The sequence below is a fragment of the Ambystoma mexicanum genome, chromosome 1p (assembly GCF_040938575.1).
Source record: "Ambystoma mexicanum isolate Mex_15411 chromosome 1p, UKY_AmexF1_1, whole genome shotgun sequence".
Lineage (NCBI taxonomy): Eukaryota > Metazoa > Chordata > Amphibia > Caudata > Ambystomatidae > Ambystoma > Ambystoma mexicanum.
In genome coordinates, this window is record NC_090921.1 from 173,840,176 (window position 1) to 173,858,038 (window position 17,863).

At 51.1% G+C, this 17,863-nt stretch overlaps 1 protein-coding gene across 2 annotated transcripts in view; it reads left to right on the forward strand.

Moving 5' to 3' along the window:
• The window catches only part of PLOD3 (procollagen-lysine,2-oxoglutarate 5-dioxygenase 3), a 796,608-nt gene that overhangs the window by 601,695 nt on the left and 177,050 nt on the right, over positions 1-17,863 (forward strand). For both annotated transcript variants that reach the window (XM_069646170.1, XM_069646173.1), the window contains exon 13: positions 10,466-10,607. In XM_069646170.1, coding sequence (XP_069502271.1) covers positions 10,466-10,607 — 142 coding nt within the window. The remainder of the gene's footprint in view (positions 1-10,465; positions 10,608-17,863) is intronic.

The window sequence follows — 17,863 nt, forward strand, 5'->3', positions numbered from 1 at the left end:
TTGGAAGACCTGCGTCCGTCTTTGCACAACGCCAGTGGTCTCGATACCTCCCCGGAGGTTGAGTTTGGCAGGCCTGAGCCTGGTACGTATGCTGAATCTTCGTACAGGCGACTCATGTCGAGGGTGACGGAGTACTTGGGGTGGTCTACACAACCAGTGGATTTTCTGCAGGATGACCTGACGGATATCCTTGACCAAGGTCCACCCACTGGCCCGGTGCTGCCATTTCATATGGCTTTACAGAGAAGGGTGGCGGCGGCTTGGACTGCTCTGGAGAGTCTCCCGGTATTGAGCAAGTCTTTGCCGAAAAAATACCTTCCAGCCAGTAGCGACCCCTGCTACTTGACTATGCACCCCACCCTGGAGAGTTTGGTGGTGCAGCCGGCTACAGCCCCAGCAAAGCCGGCATCGTACCCTACCATCCCTCCTGATAGGGACGACCAGCGTTTTGATGGATGAGCGAAGAAAGTGTTTTCTTCAGGGGGTATGGCTTTACAGGCAGCCAACTCTGTGTGTGCCTTTGCACGTTTCACTCACACTCTGTGGAATTGTGTGTCTTTGGCGGCTGAACATATTCCCAAAGGGGAGGAACGGGATGGTTTTCTTGCTCTCGTTCAGGATGGCAAGGATGCCATGTGTGAATCCGTTCAGTCGGGTCTGGACATGGCAGATTGTGCCAGCCGGTCCATGGCGGCGAGCACCGTAATGCGCAGATTTGCGTGGTTGCGGAAGTCGTGGTTTGCTCCTGACGTACAAGCCCGGCTTCTCAACATGCCCTTTGATGGTGAACATCGTTTTGGCAGCAAGGCTGACGAGAGCCTTGAGAGGTTGCAGACCTCCAAAACTGCAGAAAAGTCATTGAGCGCTGCAGTTCGCCAACCTCCGTCTTTTCGTCCTAGGGGACAGCAATGGAGGAGAGGCTCCTTTCGATACTACTCTTCCTTTGGTAGATCGAGGAGAGCTGCAAGTCAAAGGGCCACCGTAGGAGTGGCAGAGGTGGAAAACAAGGTACTCGAGGTGCCAAGGCCGCTCGGACAGTTGCCTCTTTGCCCTCCGGCACTGCCGCAACCGCTTCAGCTCAATCATGAGGCCATGTCCCATGGTTCTCCGGTTGAGGGAAGGCTGGTGCAGCATCTTGTAGAATGGCGTGCCATTACTTCAGATGTGTGGGTTCTGGAGATCATAGCCCATGGCTACTGTCTTCCTTTCTGGCAGAGGCCTCACGACAATCCACCAGGGAATCTCTATTTGAAGAGTCCGGATCCGCTCCTTGCGCAGGAAATCAAATCCTTGCTGGAGAAAGGCGCCATAGAACTGGTGCCTGTAGCAGAGAGGAACAAGGGTTGGTATTCCCCATATTTTTTGATCCCGAAAAAAGACAGGTGATTGAGACCCATCATGGACTTGCGTGGTTTGAACAAGCTCCTCAGGAAGGACAAGTTCAAGATGGTTACTCTTTCTCAAGTCCTCCAGGCCCTTCAACTTCAGGACTGGTTGGTGTCTCTCCACCTCACCGACGCTTACTTTCATGTGCCGATTCATCCCAAGCACTTGTACCTGAGGTTCGTGGTTGGCGACTCGCATTTTCAGTTTTGGTTCCTGCTGTTTGGATTGACCTCCGCCCGAGGGTCTTCACCAAGCTCATGGTGGTGGTGGCAGCGTATCTGAGGAAAGAGGGGATTCGCGTCTACCCCTACCTGGACGATTGGTTGATCAGTGCACGCTCTCCCGAGCAAGTCCTGGATCATCTGTCAGTCACCTGCCATTCCCTTCGCAAGCTGGTATTTTCCCTCAACTTGAAGTCCCACTTGGCATCTACCCAGAGGCTACAGTACATCGGAGCAGTGCTCGACACATCCCTGGGGCAGTGTTCGCCTCCCCAGTTGAGGGCTCATCACATTCTGCAGATGGTGCACAAGTTTCAACATGCCCAGAGTCTCCCGACGTTCAAGTTCTTGAGGTTCTCCAGCATGGGGTCTGGCATGGATTCACATGCTCATGAATATTCCCCGTCGTCAGGCCGGGAATCCTCGGTATAGAAAAAAAATCAGTATCAGTTTTGTTTCTGATCTGTCTTTCTCAATAGTAACCAATCACTGGTCTCTGGGTCATACTGCCCCCAGCCAATGACTGCCCTCTCCCTAAGCCCCGCCCCTGGCAGCCATCCTCAGATTTTTACCGCACGTTCAAGTGTTGGGAGTCCTCGTGCTGTAGCTCTCGAGCTTTTGCTGCGTTTTCGTGCTTTTTTCAGGAGATTTTCTCATTTTTTCGGTTAAATAGAGCCTCAAGCTCCACCGTGTCTACATCCGATCAACAGGGATCCGTTTCAGAGTTTCTACACCCCTCAAGGGTGAAGATTTCGTCGAGTTACGCCTCTACTGTCTCCATGAGGACAAGACGCACAAGGAAAAGGACTGCGCGTTTTGTGGGAACATGTCGGAGCGGACCATGAAGGATCGCCACCTCCGTCTCGCCAACTAGCTGGAAGGTAAGAGCCCGCCAGGCGAGAAGAAGAAAAAGAAGTCAGAGCGGTCTTCTAAGTCCTGTGAGGGTGCCCCGGCGACGGGGGCCCAACAAAAGGCTAAGCACCGCGAGTCCGCGGGCACCGGGAGCGCCGAACGGTCGGGCTCCTTGGCTGTCAGGCAGGGCGCATCCTCCCCGGCGCCATCAACCACGAGCCAACGCTCTGGCTCGGGTAAGAGGAAGTCCGAGAACCCGGCAAAGCTTCTGGAGAGGCCCCGGTCGATCTCGAAGATTCCGGCAGAGGGGGAGCAAGGCTCGGACCCTCCCCCCAAGGTCAAGGCCCCAGGCGTACAGAAGGTGACGTTGGCCTTAATTCACCCTGCTAAGACCTTGATTGAGGATGTCGCTGCGGCCCTGGCTCAGCCTGTGGAGGCTACACCAGTGGAGGCCCCCTCAGGTACCAAGTCTCCCTGCCACCGCGGAGGGAGTCGTCTTTCAGGCCCATCGAGAAGACCCCCACAAAGTCCTTGTTGGAAAGGGTGGGGGTGGGGGAGGGGCCGGTGGCCATCGTGGATACGGACACGACCTCTGAAGAGGAGCTCGTCCAAGTCGTGGAAGAGGCCCAGCCCATCGGGAGGGATCCCGTCGAGGGCGACGACGTCGCAGACGAGGCTCCTCAAGAGCCCTCGCTCCCGTCGTTTCCAGTGCCGCAGGACACCTCGGCAGCCATTTTGTCAGCCATCCAGTCCTTATGCTCGGAGATAAGGACTAGGTTGCCCCTTTTCCCGATGGAGCTACCCGAGTCAGACCCGACGGGGGAACCGGAGCCAGGACCTTCGGAGAGCCCACCACTTAAGAGGAGGTGGACGCAACCTAGACCTCCTCTCCCGCCTCTGCGGCCTTCTCTGCCTTCCGCCCGGTCCACTACCCACAGGGATGATACAGGCATGGACACGACTATGACGGGTATGGATGACGACGGAGGCGACCACGGGACGTGTCCCCCGTCACCCCCTGCCCGGGCGTCCCCGCCCGACGAGATTGGATCCTTCCATGCTTTGATTTCCAAGGCATCCAAGCTCTTCCAGCTCTGCCCCGAAGAAAAGAAGGAAGGGTTCCTTTACCAACGGCGCGAGGCTAAAAGGAAGACGGTCCTCGCCATATCGCTTCTTGATGACATCTGGGATGAGGGGCTGGCCCTCCTCAAGAACCCTGCCACGGCTCTTGCGCAGAGGGACTGGTACGAGAAGTAGTACCGGGTCCCCGACGCTGCCCCCTTGTGCCTTAGGGCGCAACCTACCCCGGATTCAGTCATTTCGGCGGCGGCCAAGAAGAAAGCGGGGGGGGGGGCATCAGCCTCGACTTCAACCTCCCCGCCGGACGGCGAGGGTAGGAAGCTGGATGCGATGGGACGACGGGTCATCTCATCTGCAGCGACGACCATCAAGGCGGCCAACGCACTGGCCATCGTAGCCCGCTACGACAGGGAGTTGTGGTTCAAGATCGCCCCTCTGTTGGACTTCCTTCCGGACGCCAAGAGGGCTGAGGCCCTGGAAATCTTACAGGAAGGTGAGATTGCCTCGGACCATGCCATTACCGTGGCTACGGACATCGCGGACACCGGTTTCCGTCAGTTGGGCAACAGTGTTTGCCTGAGACGATGAGGATGGCTCAAGGCGACGGATTTCCGCTAGGACGTACAGACCAAGGTTTTGGACAAGCCCTTCGATGGGAACAACCTTTTTGGCAAGCCGGTTGATGAGTCCCTTCAAGCGATCAAGACGGACACAGAGACGGCCCGTGCACTGGGTGTGCTCCAACAGCGACGGCCGTCCTTTCGGATCTCCAGAGGCAGACAGGGTGCCTCCAAGGGAGCCGGCAGCAGCTCCTCTACGTACCGTCAAGCGGCAAGATCTTCGTCGCAGGAGGCCTACAGGGGACGCGGCAAGTCAGGTGGATCCCGCCGTCGTCGCCAAGGTGGTCAAGGAGGCAAAGCAGCCTCCAAGCAAGATTGAACCGACCTTCGGGTCGGGCCCCCGTCAAAGCACCCCAGTGGGAGGCCGGCTGACGAAGTTCGTCGGCGTGTGGGAATCCATCTCCACCGACCGTTGGGTGCTGGACGCCCTGGCCCTGGGGCACGCCCTCGAGTTCCAGAAGAAGTGCCCCCGCATTCCTCCCGTGGCCAGGAAGGAAAATCACGTCCCTCAACTGCTGTTGGAAGTAAGGGGGATGCTCAGGAAAGGTGCCATCGAGCTCGTTCCAAAGAGGCTTCGGGGCTCCGGAGTTTACTCAAGATACTTCCTCGTAAAGAAGAAGACAGGAGGATGGCGTCCCATCCTGGACCTGCGACGACTGAACAAATACATCAAGGCACAGAAGTTCCGGATGGTCACCCTCCAGCACGTGCTGGGACAGGTGGAGTAGGGCGATTTCCTGTCGTCGTTGGACTTGGAGGATGCATACTTCCACATCCCTATTCTAAAGAGACACCGAAAGTTCCTCAGGTTCGTGGTCAAAGGGCGGCACTACCAGTTCAAGGCCCTCCCGTTTGGATTAAAATCGGCACCCAGGGTGTTCACCAAGTGCCTAGCACCGGTGGCGGCGCGGCTGCACTGCAGGGGATCCACGTCTACCCCTACCTGGACGACTGGCACTTACGGGCAAGGACAAGGGAGCTCGCGGTGGAACACACTGCGAAGACCGTCCAAATGCTCACGGACCTGCAGTTCTCCATCAACTTTCCAAAATCCCACCTGGTCCCGTCGCAAGTCGCCCTGTTTTTGGGAGCACAGCTCAACACAGTGGCGCAGCGGGCCTCACCGTCGGAGGAAAGGATAAGGACCATCCTGGGAAAGGTGCAACGTCTGTTGCCCACGGACGTGGCCAGAGTGAGGTCTATCAAGTCCCTCCTCGGAATGATGTCCTCCTGCATTTATCTGGTGCACCACTGCAGACTTCGGATTAGGCCCTTGCAAGAATTCCTCGACGCCCACGGGATCCAGCCGACGGGCAGCTTCGAGGACAGGATCCCGCTCGACGAAGCGTTCCGTCAGGCGATACGATGGTGGGGTATCCGCTCACATCTGACAGCGGGAACAGGTTTCCTAGCCCCGGCCCACCAGGTGACGGTGACGACGGATGCCTCCCTGGAAGTTTGGGGAGCGCACACCGGGGGTCTCCACGCGAGAGGCCTTTGGCTCCCGGAGGAGAAGACACTCCACATCAACATCTTGGAGCTCCGTGCAGTGTTCTGGGCCCTCAGGTCCTTCCTTCCGTCCCTCAAGGGCAAGGTGGTGAGGATCTTCACCGACAACACCACCACGATATTTTACATTCGGAAGCAGGGCGGAACCAGATCCCCTGCCCTATCCAAGGAAGCCCAGGATCTGTGGCATTGGGCCGTCGCCCAAGGGATGTTTCTGGTACCCTTTCATCTGGCAGGGATAAAAAAATAAAAATAAAAAAAAAAACACCATCGCCGACTCACTCAGCAGAGAGCTGCGCCAGGATCAAGTGGACCGACTCTTCCGACCCCCAGATCGATCTCTTCGCGCGGCGGCGAACTCCCAAGTGCCAGAGGTTCGCCAGCAGGTTTCCCCAACCGAAGAGCATGGGCGATGCTTTCTCGTTCCCCTGGGACGTTGCCGTTGCTACTCCGGCTCGTCAACCAGCTCAAGAGGTCCCGGTGCAGGATGATCCTCGTCGCACCGGCGTGGCCGAGGCAGATCTGGTTCCCGGACCTTCTGGACTGTCAGCGTCCACACCAGTCAAGCTGCCGACGGACGCGGATCTTCTCCCCAGAGAAGGAGGCGCCATTCTTCATCACGAACCAGAGTCGTGAACCTGCAGGCCTGGCTCCTGCAGCACTAGAGTTTGGAGGATACGACATCCCGGCCGACTGCAGAGAGGTTATTTGGATGGCCAGGGCATCTCAACTCTCAAGTGCTAGGGACACAAATGGAAAAGGTTCTCTGTCTGGTGCCGTGCACAGAAGATTAACCCTCTGCGGATTATGGCCCCTCAAGTATTGCCTTACCTATTGTCTTTGGCCAAGGCTGGCCTATATCACGCTTCCATCAAGGTACATCTGGCTGCCGTCTCACATAACACCAGAACTACAGGACGGGCGTCCTTGTGGTCTCATCGACTGGTGAAGGAATTTATGAAAGGACTGTTCCGATCATTCCCGCCGTTGAAGGCCCCTGCGCCGTCGTGGGAGCTTAACGTGGTGCTAACTAGGCTCATGGGGGCCCCATTCGAGCCTATGCATTCAGTGCCGTTGAAGTTTCTGTCGTGGAAGACAGCATTCCTCGTGGCAATCACCTCTGCACGACGAGTGGGAGGGATCCAGGCCCTGTCTTGCAAGCCTCCATACTTGACTTTTCACGACACTAGGGTGGTGCTGAGGACGCACCCCTCCTTCATGCCCAAGGTGCCGTCGGACTTCCACCTCAACAAGTCCTTGGTGTTGCCAGTTTTCTTCCCGTCGCCCGCTGAGAGGACTACGTGGACCGCACGAAGAGTTTTCGGAAGACATCACAGCTGTTTGTGAACTTTGGACCTGTGAATCAAGGGAAGGCTCTCTCGAAGACTTCCATTTCCAGATGGCTCTCCGGCTGCATCATGCATTGGCAAACCGACCGTTGCCAGGCCGTCCGAGGGCCCATTCGACCAGAGCGATCGCTGCTACTAAGGCGTTCCTGTCTGGTGTGGCCCTGCCCGACATCTGCAGGGCTGCTACTTGGAAGTCGATGCACACCTTCACGAGATTCTACTGCGTCGACCGGGATTCCAGGGAGGAGTCCAGAGTCGGCCAGGCAGTGCTGCGTAACCTGTTTGCCTAAGGTGAGCCTGGTGAGGAGGTAAGAGTTGCTTAATGTTGAGTTGTTGCATTGCTTGATATTGAGCCTTTTGCCACCTCCCGTGGTTGTGCATGTGTATACTGCTATGTATTCTTATATTCATGAGCATGTGAATCCATGCCAGACCCCATGCTGGAGAAGGAACAAGTTACTTACCTGTAACTGTTGTTCTCCAGCATGGGTCTGACATGGATTCACATGCGAACCCTCCCGCCTACCCCTCTGCGGCTCTTCACTTGGTCATACTGCCACTTCACGTGCTACCAAATCTGAGGATGGCTGCCAGGGGCAGGGCTTAGGGAGAGGGCAGTCATTGGCTGGGGGCAGTATGACCCAGAGACCAGTGATTGGTTACTACTGAGAAAGACAGATCAGAAACGAAACTGATACTGATTTTTTTTCTATACCGAGGATTCCCGGCCTGACGACGGGGAATATTCATGAGCATGTGAATCCATGCCAGACCCATGCTGGAGAACAACAGTTACAGGTAAGTAACTTGTTCCTTGCTCGGCCTCATGGCATCCTGCATTCTTCTGGTGCCAGAGGCCAGGTTGTGGATGAGATCTCTGTAATGGGCTCTCAAGCTCCAGTGGTCGCAGTCCTCCGGCAGGATGTCGGACCCCATTCAGGTGCCACCCTCGGTCGCTCAGATCTTCTGTGGTGGGCCGTCGAAGGCAGTCTGATGAAGGGGTCTCCATTTTGGTTACCCTGGCCGGAGGTAACGATCGTGATGGATGCGTCCCTCACGGGATGGGGAGCTCAAGCAAACGAGTTGACAGTCAGCGGTCATTCGTCTCCGTCGGAGTCCAGACTCCATATCAATCTCTTGGAGCTGAGAGCCATCAGGCTAGCCCTGAAGGCTCTTCTGCCGTCTGTGCGGGGGAAGAATGTCCTGATTCTGACAGACAGCACAGTGGCCATGCACTACCTCAACAAAAAGGGTGGGGGCAGGGTCTCTCCCTGTGTGCAGAGAGGCGATGCAGCTCTGGTTCTGGGCCATCCAGCAGGAAATTTCGATCTCGCAGTTCATCTGGCCGGAGATGAAAACGTGGCGGCGGACGCTCTGAGCAGGCAGAGCACGGACTCTCACGAGTGGGAGCTGGCTCAGGAGATTCTCCTGGAGATCTTTGCCCTTTGGGAGACCCCACAAGTGGATCTCTTTGCCACCAGTGCCAACCGGAAGTGCGAAAGATTCTGCTTGTGGGAATTTTCTCCAAGAGGAGCCTTGGGGGACGTGTTCGTAGTGGAGTGGTCCTTCCTACTGCTGTACGCGTTTGCTCCAGTCCCCATCATTCCTCAAGTGATGCGGAGGTTACGGAGGTTCCGTTCCCAGATGGTCTTCATTGCTCCAGCATGGGCCCGGAGAATGTGATACCCGGACCTTCTCGACATGTCCATCTGCCCTCCACGCCATCTACCCTACCAAAACGATCTTCTCTCAAGGGAGGGTGGGGTCAAGTTCTCCATCCAGAGTCATGTCCCTCAACCTTCATGCTGGTCTTCTGAAAGATTGAGGTATAAGGATTGGGACCTTCCTGAAGACGTGATGGAGGTGTTGCTTTCGGCCAGAAGGCGTGCAACAAAGTCCCTGTACCGTTGCTGTTGGAGAAAGTTCTGCGACTGGTGCAGGGTTAAGAATGTGGATTCTTTTTCATGTGCCATTCCTGTGGTTCTGTCTTTTTTGCTTTCTTTAGTCCACAAGGGCCTGCAAGTGGGTACCATTAAGGGTTATCTGGCGGCGCTGTCCATATTTAAGCGCTTGTCTGAGAAGTGTTCTTATTTTAAGATTCCTTTGATTTCCCAGTTTCTCAAAGGAGTCACTAATGTGTTTCCACCGTCACCTTTCTAGGTGCCCGGTTGGGATTTGAACCTGGTTCTAAAATTCCTCATGGGAGCTCCGTTTGAGCCTTTACATTCTTACCCTTTGAGACTGTTGACCTTGAAAACTGTATTTTTAGTTGCAGTCACTTCTGCTCGCAGAGTGAGTGAGTTGCAGGCACTTTCCGTTAAGCCACCCTTCACGGTTTACCACAAGGACAGGGTTGTCCTTAGGGTTCGTCCTTCTGAAAAGTTGTGTCGGAATTTCATTTAAGCCAGAAGGTTGTTCTTCCGGCGTTCTATCCTTCTCCGCATCCTGGTAAGGAAGAGGAGAGGCTCCATAGGTTGGATTCTAGGAGAGCTTTAAGTTTCTACATCTCACGCATGTCCCGGGTCAGAGTGGACGATCAGCTCTTTATTGGATACGCTGGAAGGCGTTTGGGACAAGCTGTTACTAAACAGACTTTGTCTAGCTGGATTATCTTGACAATTTCTGGATGCTACCGCTTGGCGGGTAAGGACCCTCCGGTAGGCTTACGGGCCCATTCTACTATGGGTGTGGCTGCCTCTACTGCCCTGCAGAGGGGTGTTCCCATTCGTAACATTTGTGAAGCAGCCACATGGGCCTCTGTCCATACTTTTGTCAAACACTACTCCTTGGATTCTGTCCATGCGCAAGATCTGGCCTTTGGCAAGGCGGTCCTTTATTCTGCAATTTAATTGGGCATTCTAAAATTCTAAATTCTTTCCCACCTCCTTACGTTGGTTCTGCTTTGGGAGTCTGTCATAGATGTGGAATACGTCGGAGAAACCAATCCCTTTGAAGAACAAGTTACTCTTACCTGGTAACGTACTTTCGATGGGATTTTCCGACGACTTATTCCACATTGCTCCCTCCCTACCTGCCCCTCTACAGAATTTCTTATGCGATTGAAGCTTTCGTTTCCGCAAGGCTTTCTGTAGTCATTCTGGCAGAAGATTGGTGCCACACGTTCGGGGAAAAATCTACAACTGAGGCTATGGGCATCGTGCATCCTACTTATAACATCCGGTGACGTCGGTTCGACGGAGGCCCTCGACGACAGCGTATCGACGTCCTCGACGCAGGACGCAGAAAATTTTCCAAAGCAGCACAGCTGTGGTGATTACCTGTCATAGATGTGGAATACGTCGTCGGAACATCCCATCGAAAGAACGTTACCAGGTAAGAAAGTAACTTGTTCATCTCGTCACTATATTTTGTTGCATTTGAGTTGTCTCTAGCGTGGACCAGTGAAACACATGATCTGTTCATTATCCACTCTTTCTTTTGACCCTAGTGGTGTGTGGAATGTGCCCTACATAACCCAGGTGTACTTGATTAGAGGAGAGACTCTACGCCATGAGCTGCAGGAGAAGAAAATGTTCACCGTTGACCTGATGGACCCTGACATGGCTTTTTGCAAGAATGTGCGAGAAAAGGTTGGTGTCAAATGGCAGGTTTAGTAACTGGTCAAACAGGAACCATGTTCTGCTTGCACAGAGGTTTATAAAGTAATATAATAGGTCCTGCTGAAGTCCCCAGTGAACAAGTCTCTCTGGATATGGAGGAACTGTGCCTGGGTCAAGACCCAATAGCTTTTCGGAGGGTTTTTCTGAACCAACACTTAACACTGGACCCAATCTAGAGGTGCGCTGCAAGGGCTTCCCAAAATTAGATCTAACCAAACTCTCACTTGGTTGATGAGCACTAAGGCCCACACATAGGAGATCTGTACTTTAGTGGTAGGCACAATGAACATCAAATAAAGCTGACCAGTATTCAAATGTCCTTACAGACATAAAAGCATACTGTTTATTAAGGAGCATGCATACATTTCAAGTCAACACTGCTACTCAATAGACAAAGACAGAATCAAAATCTATACATACAGTGGATATATACTAAAGTGCGGAGCATACCAAAGCAAAATCGGCACTATTCAAGCTAAGGTGGGAGGGAACACGCATCAAAATCGTTACGCTGTCAATACTGTGTACCTTGGAATCATAAGGTAGCACCTAGATAACTTAAGTCCTTCACAACCGACCCAGTTTAGTCACATTAGTTCCAGTTAGCCCATTTCAAAGGTAGGAACCTGTATAAGGGTTAAAGGCACTCACAACGCCAATATGTGAGTTATTTAGATAATGACACTCAAGTTTCAAACAAAGTGTTTCCCACAAAGGGATGGTGCAACTCCCAAGCCCTGCACACAGGGGTTCCCAGATAGGAATCCTAGACCAGAACTCCATCTCCCACATTTGAGCCAGGTAAGGGTGTAGGGATATGACGCTACACCTGTTCAATCACTATGAAGACCAGAGGGTTTCAGTAGTGGTGTGTATTCTTAGTCCCAAAACTCTGAATTGAATAAAACACACCTTAAAATACTTTCTTTGGGTCTGGTTTCTGGAGGTCCAGGGGTTGAAGGTGCAGTGTTTATTTTCAGTTTCTGGTTTGGGGTAAGACTATAAGCGGTTCTGGTCTCTTGCAAGATAGACTGTTCCAGTGACCAACCAGCTGGAGAGCACTGACATCTCAGGCCCCCATTCTTTAAACTCCTACGACATTGTCACATCCCCCAGGACACTTCAGGCATGGTGAGTTATTTAGTGACCCAGCACAGGGACAGGCAGGCTCGAAGTCGCAGGCCAGTAGAACATAAGCCCCTTTTCATGGTTGTATGCAGCAGAACTGAGGGATATGCGCACCATCACGTCTCCAGGCAAGAGCGGTGGGCCTTCTCTCAGGATGCTAAAGGCTCTGGGCAGTTACAGCAATGCTGCAGAGCGCGCAGGGCAGCTGTGTAGGACCAGTCTAAGGGAAGAAGGCGCCTGGTGAGGGTCGACTCCCTGGTGGGTGGTTATGGGAATGCTAGTCCGCTGCGGTATTCCGGCATTCATGCATACTGTCTTTGACTCTTGGTTCCAATGTGACACATCCAGAATGGCTCTAGCGCCTCTCCTTCTATCGGCTCTCCTCTTGTAAGGATTGCCGCATTCAAACAGTAAGAGGCTTTTCAGACATGTACAGCCGATACCCGTATCCATCAGTAGACATATACCCTGGCTGTAAGAGTGCTTTGGGGCTCCATAGTCACAAAGCCTAGTTCCAGAGCATTTTAGACACACAAAGCAATGGCACAGCGTCCTTAGCTGGACCCTGTGAAAATGGATTACCAAGCATGGCCATTTCTGATTTGAAAGAGCAAGCAGACGGCCAAAACACAAGATGGCATGTAGAACAGGGATTTGGGCAACACTTTTCAGTACATGAAACTCAGAGAGCCTTTAATTGTGGTAAAATCACTGGTGCACGGTTGTAATGGTTCACTGCACTAGCCTGTTCTGTCCGTAGATTAACGGGTGTTACCTAGAAGTAAAAAAGGGACAGTGTCCCCGCAACCCTTCAAGTAAGGCCGGCAGCGCTACACTAGAACAAAGGTAAAAAGAAATGGTTGATGCTCTCCCTGCACTGAGAACCAGAAGAACTGCCTGGTACAGCCCAACATAATGAGTACAGAACAATCTCGCTCCCCCACAAAAACAGTCCGAGTCTAAATCCATAACATACATGCTGGCAGTACAGTTGCCATAACCTACCGAGTATTTTAATGCTCCTGGCCAGATTCACTCTGACCCCCTCCCAAGCTGGTACAGGAGGCTCGAAAACGTAGGATACTGTTTGATCATGACCTCCTGTTTATGTCACTCAAAATGTGTTGACCACAAAAAACGTTCTGATCCTTTATTGGCAATGTGCCATTTGTGAAGCTGAAGAAAATGTTTTACATTTAATTGCTTTGCATAGTCTGCCATCTGCTGGTCGGTCTGGGGTATAATATATACTTTATTTTTCACGTATTGACTCTTCCACATTGGACTGTTAAGAGTGTGGCATTTTTATGGGAGTACAGCCCTCAGACCACCTGTTCTACACCCTCTCTTGCTCCTCTAGCCCTATACTCCAACCCCCCTGACCTTTTAACCCCATAATGCTGTGGGAAATACTGTAAAATACTGGAACGGCTTCGCTGAGTTGGGGGCAGAGGGGAGGGATACCCTCAATTTAAGATGTTTGCTGTTGCATAAATGCCTATATACCTGGATACCATCCTAACGCTCTAAACCTTGCCAAGCATACCATCGTACCATTCCGTTCAGCCACTTCTAGCCTTCTCGTCATCGAATTGACACATTAGAAATACTTCGGAGACCGTACTTTTTACATGTCCAATGCTCACAGGCTAGTAAGTAGCCTGAGAATGTCCTCTTTCCTGTTATTAAGCACTTGTGTATGGCCCCATCTGTAAGGCATGCCCGCTTCACGCCTCTTGAGCTTCTATGTCGCTACTAGAGCTAGAACAGAACCAGGAGTAATACTTACATCGTTAGTTGATGTGTTTGTCCTTTTTACTTTGGGGCATCGCCTTTTTCTCCTCTTTCTGCTTCACATCCTCCTATATATTTCTGCTATGAAGCTTGGAAGCTACTTGTTCAAGAAACAGCTTGGGCATGGTCTTCGAAAGGATTTTTCTGTGTAACCACTGGTGTGAGGTTTCGAGAGATAGCCCTCTAGTGTACCTGCAGGGTCTGAGCAAAGGTTCTACCTACTCTTAATAGTAGTGTGAATGAGTAGCTAGGCCTAACTTCCAGGAAGGGTGAACACTGGTAGAGTGTACATGTTACTCACAAGGTACACCAAGCAAAATGTAATCCAACGATAGATATTGGTAATATACATATGGGTACTTATTTAACAAGCATATTGTTCCTTATGTTAAACTACAAGATGAGTTGCACTAAATATATTGCTGGGACTTGTGGCTCTGTTTATATTCATATGCTGTGCAGATTCTGCCAAGCTAGTGGTTGTTCTGGAGTGCTACAAGTTGTCTACTTCCAAAGTAAAAGTTAGTCTTGAAAGGGGTGTTCCTGTTAAACTCTCCCTACCCTACTTATTCAGGTAGCCATACTGCCCTTAGAGCGTAAACCCGTAGACATCTTGGGTCTGTCACAGGAGTTGGAAAGCAGAAGAGTTATCAAGCGTCGCCGTGTGTGGCACGGGACAAAAAAGGATTTTCTCAGTTGCTGAGCGCCAAAACACTAGAAAATGGCGCAATGATTCAGGGAACAACGTAGCAGAGTCCGAAATCATTCCCGGGACAAAGGACGGTAGGCTGTGGCCAGGTCATATCACTCAGCGATTTACCTGTTTATTTTATCTTGTGGGCCTCACTCTCCCGGCACCAATAGGTCCCATGGAGAGAATATCTTTCTGTTTTTTCCACAGTGCATGAAGATGTTTCCCTGGCTTTATTCCTATAAGGTATGTAATGAATGACTAGTGATAAGGCTGAAACAAGAGGTTTAAAGCAAAGATTTTTAAAAAGGGCGCATCCCATGGTCTCCATGTGGTTGGATGGGGATAAAATCCAGAGTGACAAGACGAGAGTCATAGCGTAAAGAATACATCCAAAAGAATTGCGAAAAAAGGCCAGTTGGTGTCAGCAGTCAAAAGCACTGTTGCCTCGGACACACAGGTATATGGCTTTGAAAAATCATGGGATATGGCTCCTACATAAGCACGCTGCCTAGAAGGACGGTACAGCCAAAAGGCAACATGGTGCAAAAACGTTTCTAAACCTGGCACTGAATGGGCACATAAACATTGCATCTAAACAGGTCAGGAGTCGAAAAATCTGGAGCTGAAAAACCAGTTTCTGAAAAGTCTGCTTCAATGGCTAAAAACTAAAACAAAACACGACTCCCAAATGTTTTTGTATAACCCCACAGCATGCCGCCATGGTTTAATCATCCAAACACAGGGATATTGTCCCAACACTTTTTATTTTTTTATTTTTTTTTTTTAGGTTTTATTCAGGTTCTTTCGAATGAATTGTGTCCTCTGACTTATTCCTCATCTTATGATTTCTTTGTTTCCAGATTCAGCTGCTTTGGAAAAAAAATTTCTTCTCAGGAGAGGAAGCTGTGCGTCGAGACGATGTCCCTCGAGGGCTTCCATCTCGGTTGACGTCTTCGTTGAGTACATATACCACACACAGCATTTTGGCTTCAGTTCCGTTTTTCCACGAATACGATTGCTTCGTCGAGAATTACAGTGTGCTTCAGTTTCCCCAAAAACGTTTCGAGATGGCCTCATCTTTGACTCCTACTACTCTGAAGACGGCTTCAAAAAGTGCATAGATTGCGGCGTCAAAATGTCTATCACGGTTCCGCATAGAATATACACCTGGTGCCTGGGAAGTCGAGCGAAAGACCGCCGACTGTTGGTCCTGTCAGTCAATGACCGGTAAGGGCTTAAAAAAACGAAAAGCTATACTGTCATCCCACGAGTCGAAGGATTAATCTACTCATTAAAAAAGGTCAAATAAACCATCCCACTTGAGGAGCACACACTCCTCTTCGTCATAAAAAAAAAAAACTAAGAGAAGGCACACATCACCCTCTCCTTCTTTTCCTTCCTCAGAGGAAAGGAGCGTAGTCTGCCCGACTAAATCCTCCTCCAAAGATGAGTGGGAACTCTTTAGAAAAATATATGTTTAAAAGATTCAAGGAACAGTCCCCGTCCCCGAAAGACAAGAAAGGTAGCCATACTATGGTCGATGAAGAGCATAAGGCCAAGGCAAAAACCCTGCACGCCTCGAGCCCAGGGACATAAGCCTAAGACTTCTCAAGTCTTTGAGTACTCAACAAGATGAGAAATCAACAAGAAAGCTTGAGTTGAGGGTCGAGTCCCTCGACGAACAAGTCCAAGTACAAAACGTCGATACCATAGAGGCCACGGACGTTGACATAGTCGATGACGCGGATGCAAAAAACATTGACGCCGACTGTGCATTCATCAATGCTTTACCTCAAAAAAGTCAGAAAAAATAAAAGGTTTTTAAACCTCTACCTAAAAAGAATTTTTGCAGATCCTTAACCTCAGTATATGAGGGCTATGAAACTTCAGATGAAACCCCTCCATGTGGTTTTCAATTGGTTACTAATGTCCCTGAATGCCTCATTTCAGAAGAGACCAGTGTTAGGGAGCTACATGTAAAGCCTACAGACAGCCAGTGGCGTACACACCTCTCCCGAGCTAGATTTTGGGAAACTGGACCCGGCTGATCATGCGGGTGCATCATACAGATACATAATGTCCAGAGTTGCAGAGTTCCTAGGATGGAGTAGGCCAGCTCCTTCATTTGAGCAAGACGACCTTATAGACATATTCAACAAAGGTCCTCAATATGACCCTATACTGCCATTTCATGTGGCACTTCAAAAAAAAGGGTTGTGGCAAACTGAGAGGCTCCAGACTCCAGCGCTGCAGTAAAGAAAAATCTCACAAAAAAGTACAGGTCCTCCAGTAGTGACCCTGGCTATCTGTCAATACATCAGACTCCGGAAAGTCTAGTAGTGCAAGCAGCTACATCTGCCTCTAAGCAAGCTGCGTATCCAACTATACCTCTTTGATAGGGATGATAAACGTGTTGACGCATGGGCAAAGAAATCTTTTCTGCTAGCAGCATGGCTTTAAAGTCTGGTAACTCTAGATGTGCTCTTGAAAAACTAACATTCACCCTGTTGGTCTGCATAACGATGGCGGCTGATCACATCCCTGAAGGTGAGGACAGGGACTGCTTTTTGAACCTGATAAAGGATGGTAAGGAGGCCATGTGTGAGTCACTGCAATCCGGTCTGGACACTGCTGACTGCATCAGCAGGACCACGGCGGCAAGCACTGTTGTACGCCGATTTGTGTGGTGTTTACCCCAGATGTACAATCTAGACTCCTCAACATGCCCTTTGACGGCTCGCACTTATTTGGTAATAAGGCTGACCCGTCTTGAAAAGCTGCAGACCTCAAAGGCGGCAGCCAAGTCCCTAGGTGCTGCTATCAGGGAGCCACAGCCTTTTCACCCCAGCAAATCAACTTGGAGGGGTAGATCCTTTCGCTACTACTCAGTTGGAAGAGCGAGAGGACAGGCTTGTCAAAGGAGACAAAGAAGATTCCCTCGGGGTGGACGAGGGAGCGGGGCAAAAAGCCCGCCCAAGCAGCGGCGCCTTTACCATCAACTGCTGCTTCAGCTGCCACAAAAACTCTTTGAGGTCTTGACTCGCAATACCTCGGTGGGAGGCAGACTGTCACAGCATCTGAAAGAATGGCGAGGTATTACTTCGGATGCATGAGTACTGGAAACAGTAGCCCAAGGTTACTGCTTCAACTTCATACAGAGACATCAGGATCATCCACCGGGAAGCCATTTGCTAAATGATCCAGATCCATTCCTGCTCGAGAAAGGTGCTATATAACAGTACCTGTGATGGAGAGGAACAAAGGGTGGTATTCTCCCTATTTCCTAATCCCCAAGAACGACAATGGACTTGGACCTATCTTGGACTTGAGATACTTGAACAAGTTTATCAGGAAGGACAAGTTCAAGACGGTCAAACTTTCTCAGATCCTTCAGGCCCTCCAATTCCAGGATTGGATGGTGTCATTGGACTTCAGGATACTTACTTTCATGTGGCAATTGATCACAAGCACACAAAGTACCTGAGGTTTGCCGTTGGCAGTTCTCATGATCAGTTTCGAGTTCTGCCATTCGGGTTGACCTCCACCTGAGAGTTTTCACCAAGCTGATCACGGTGGTGGCAGCGAGTCTCAAGTTTGGGGAGGATTCACG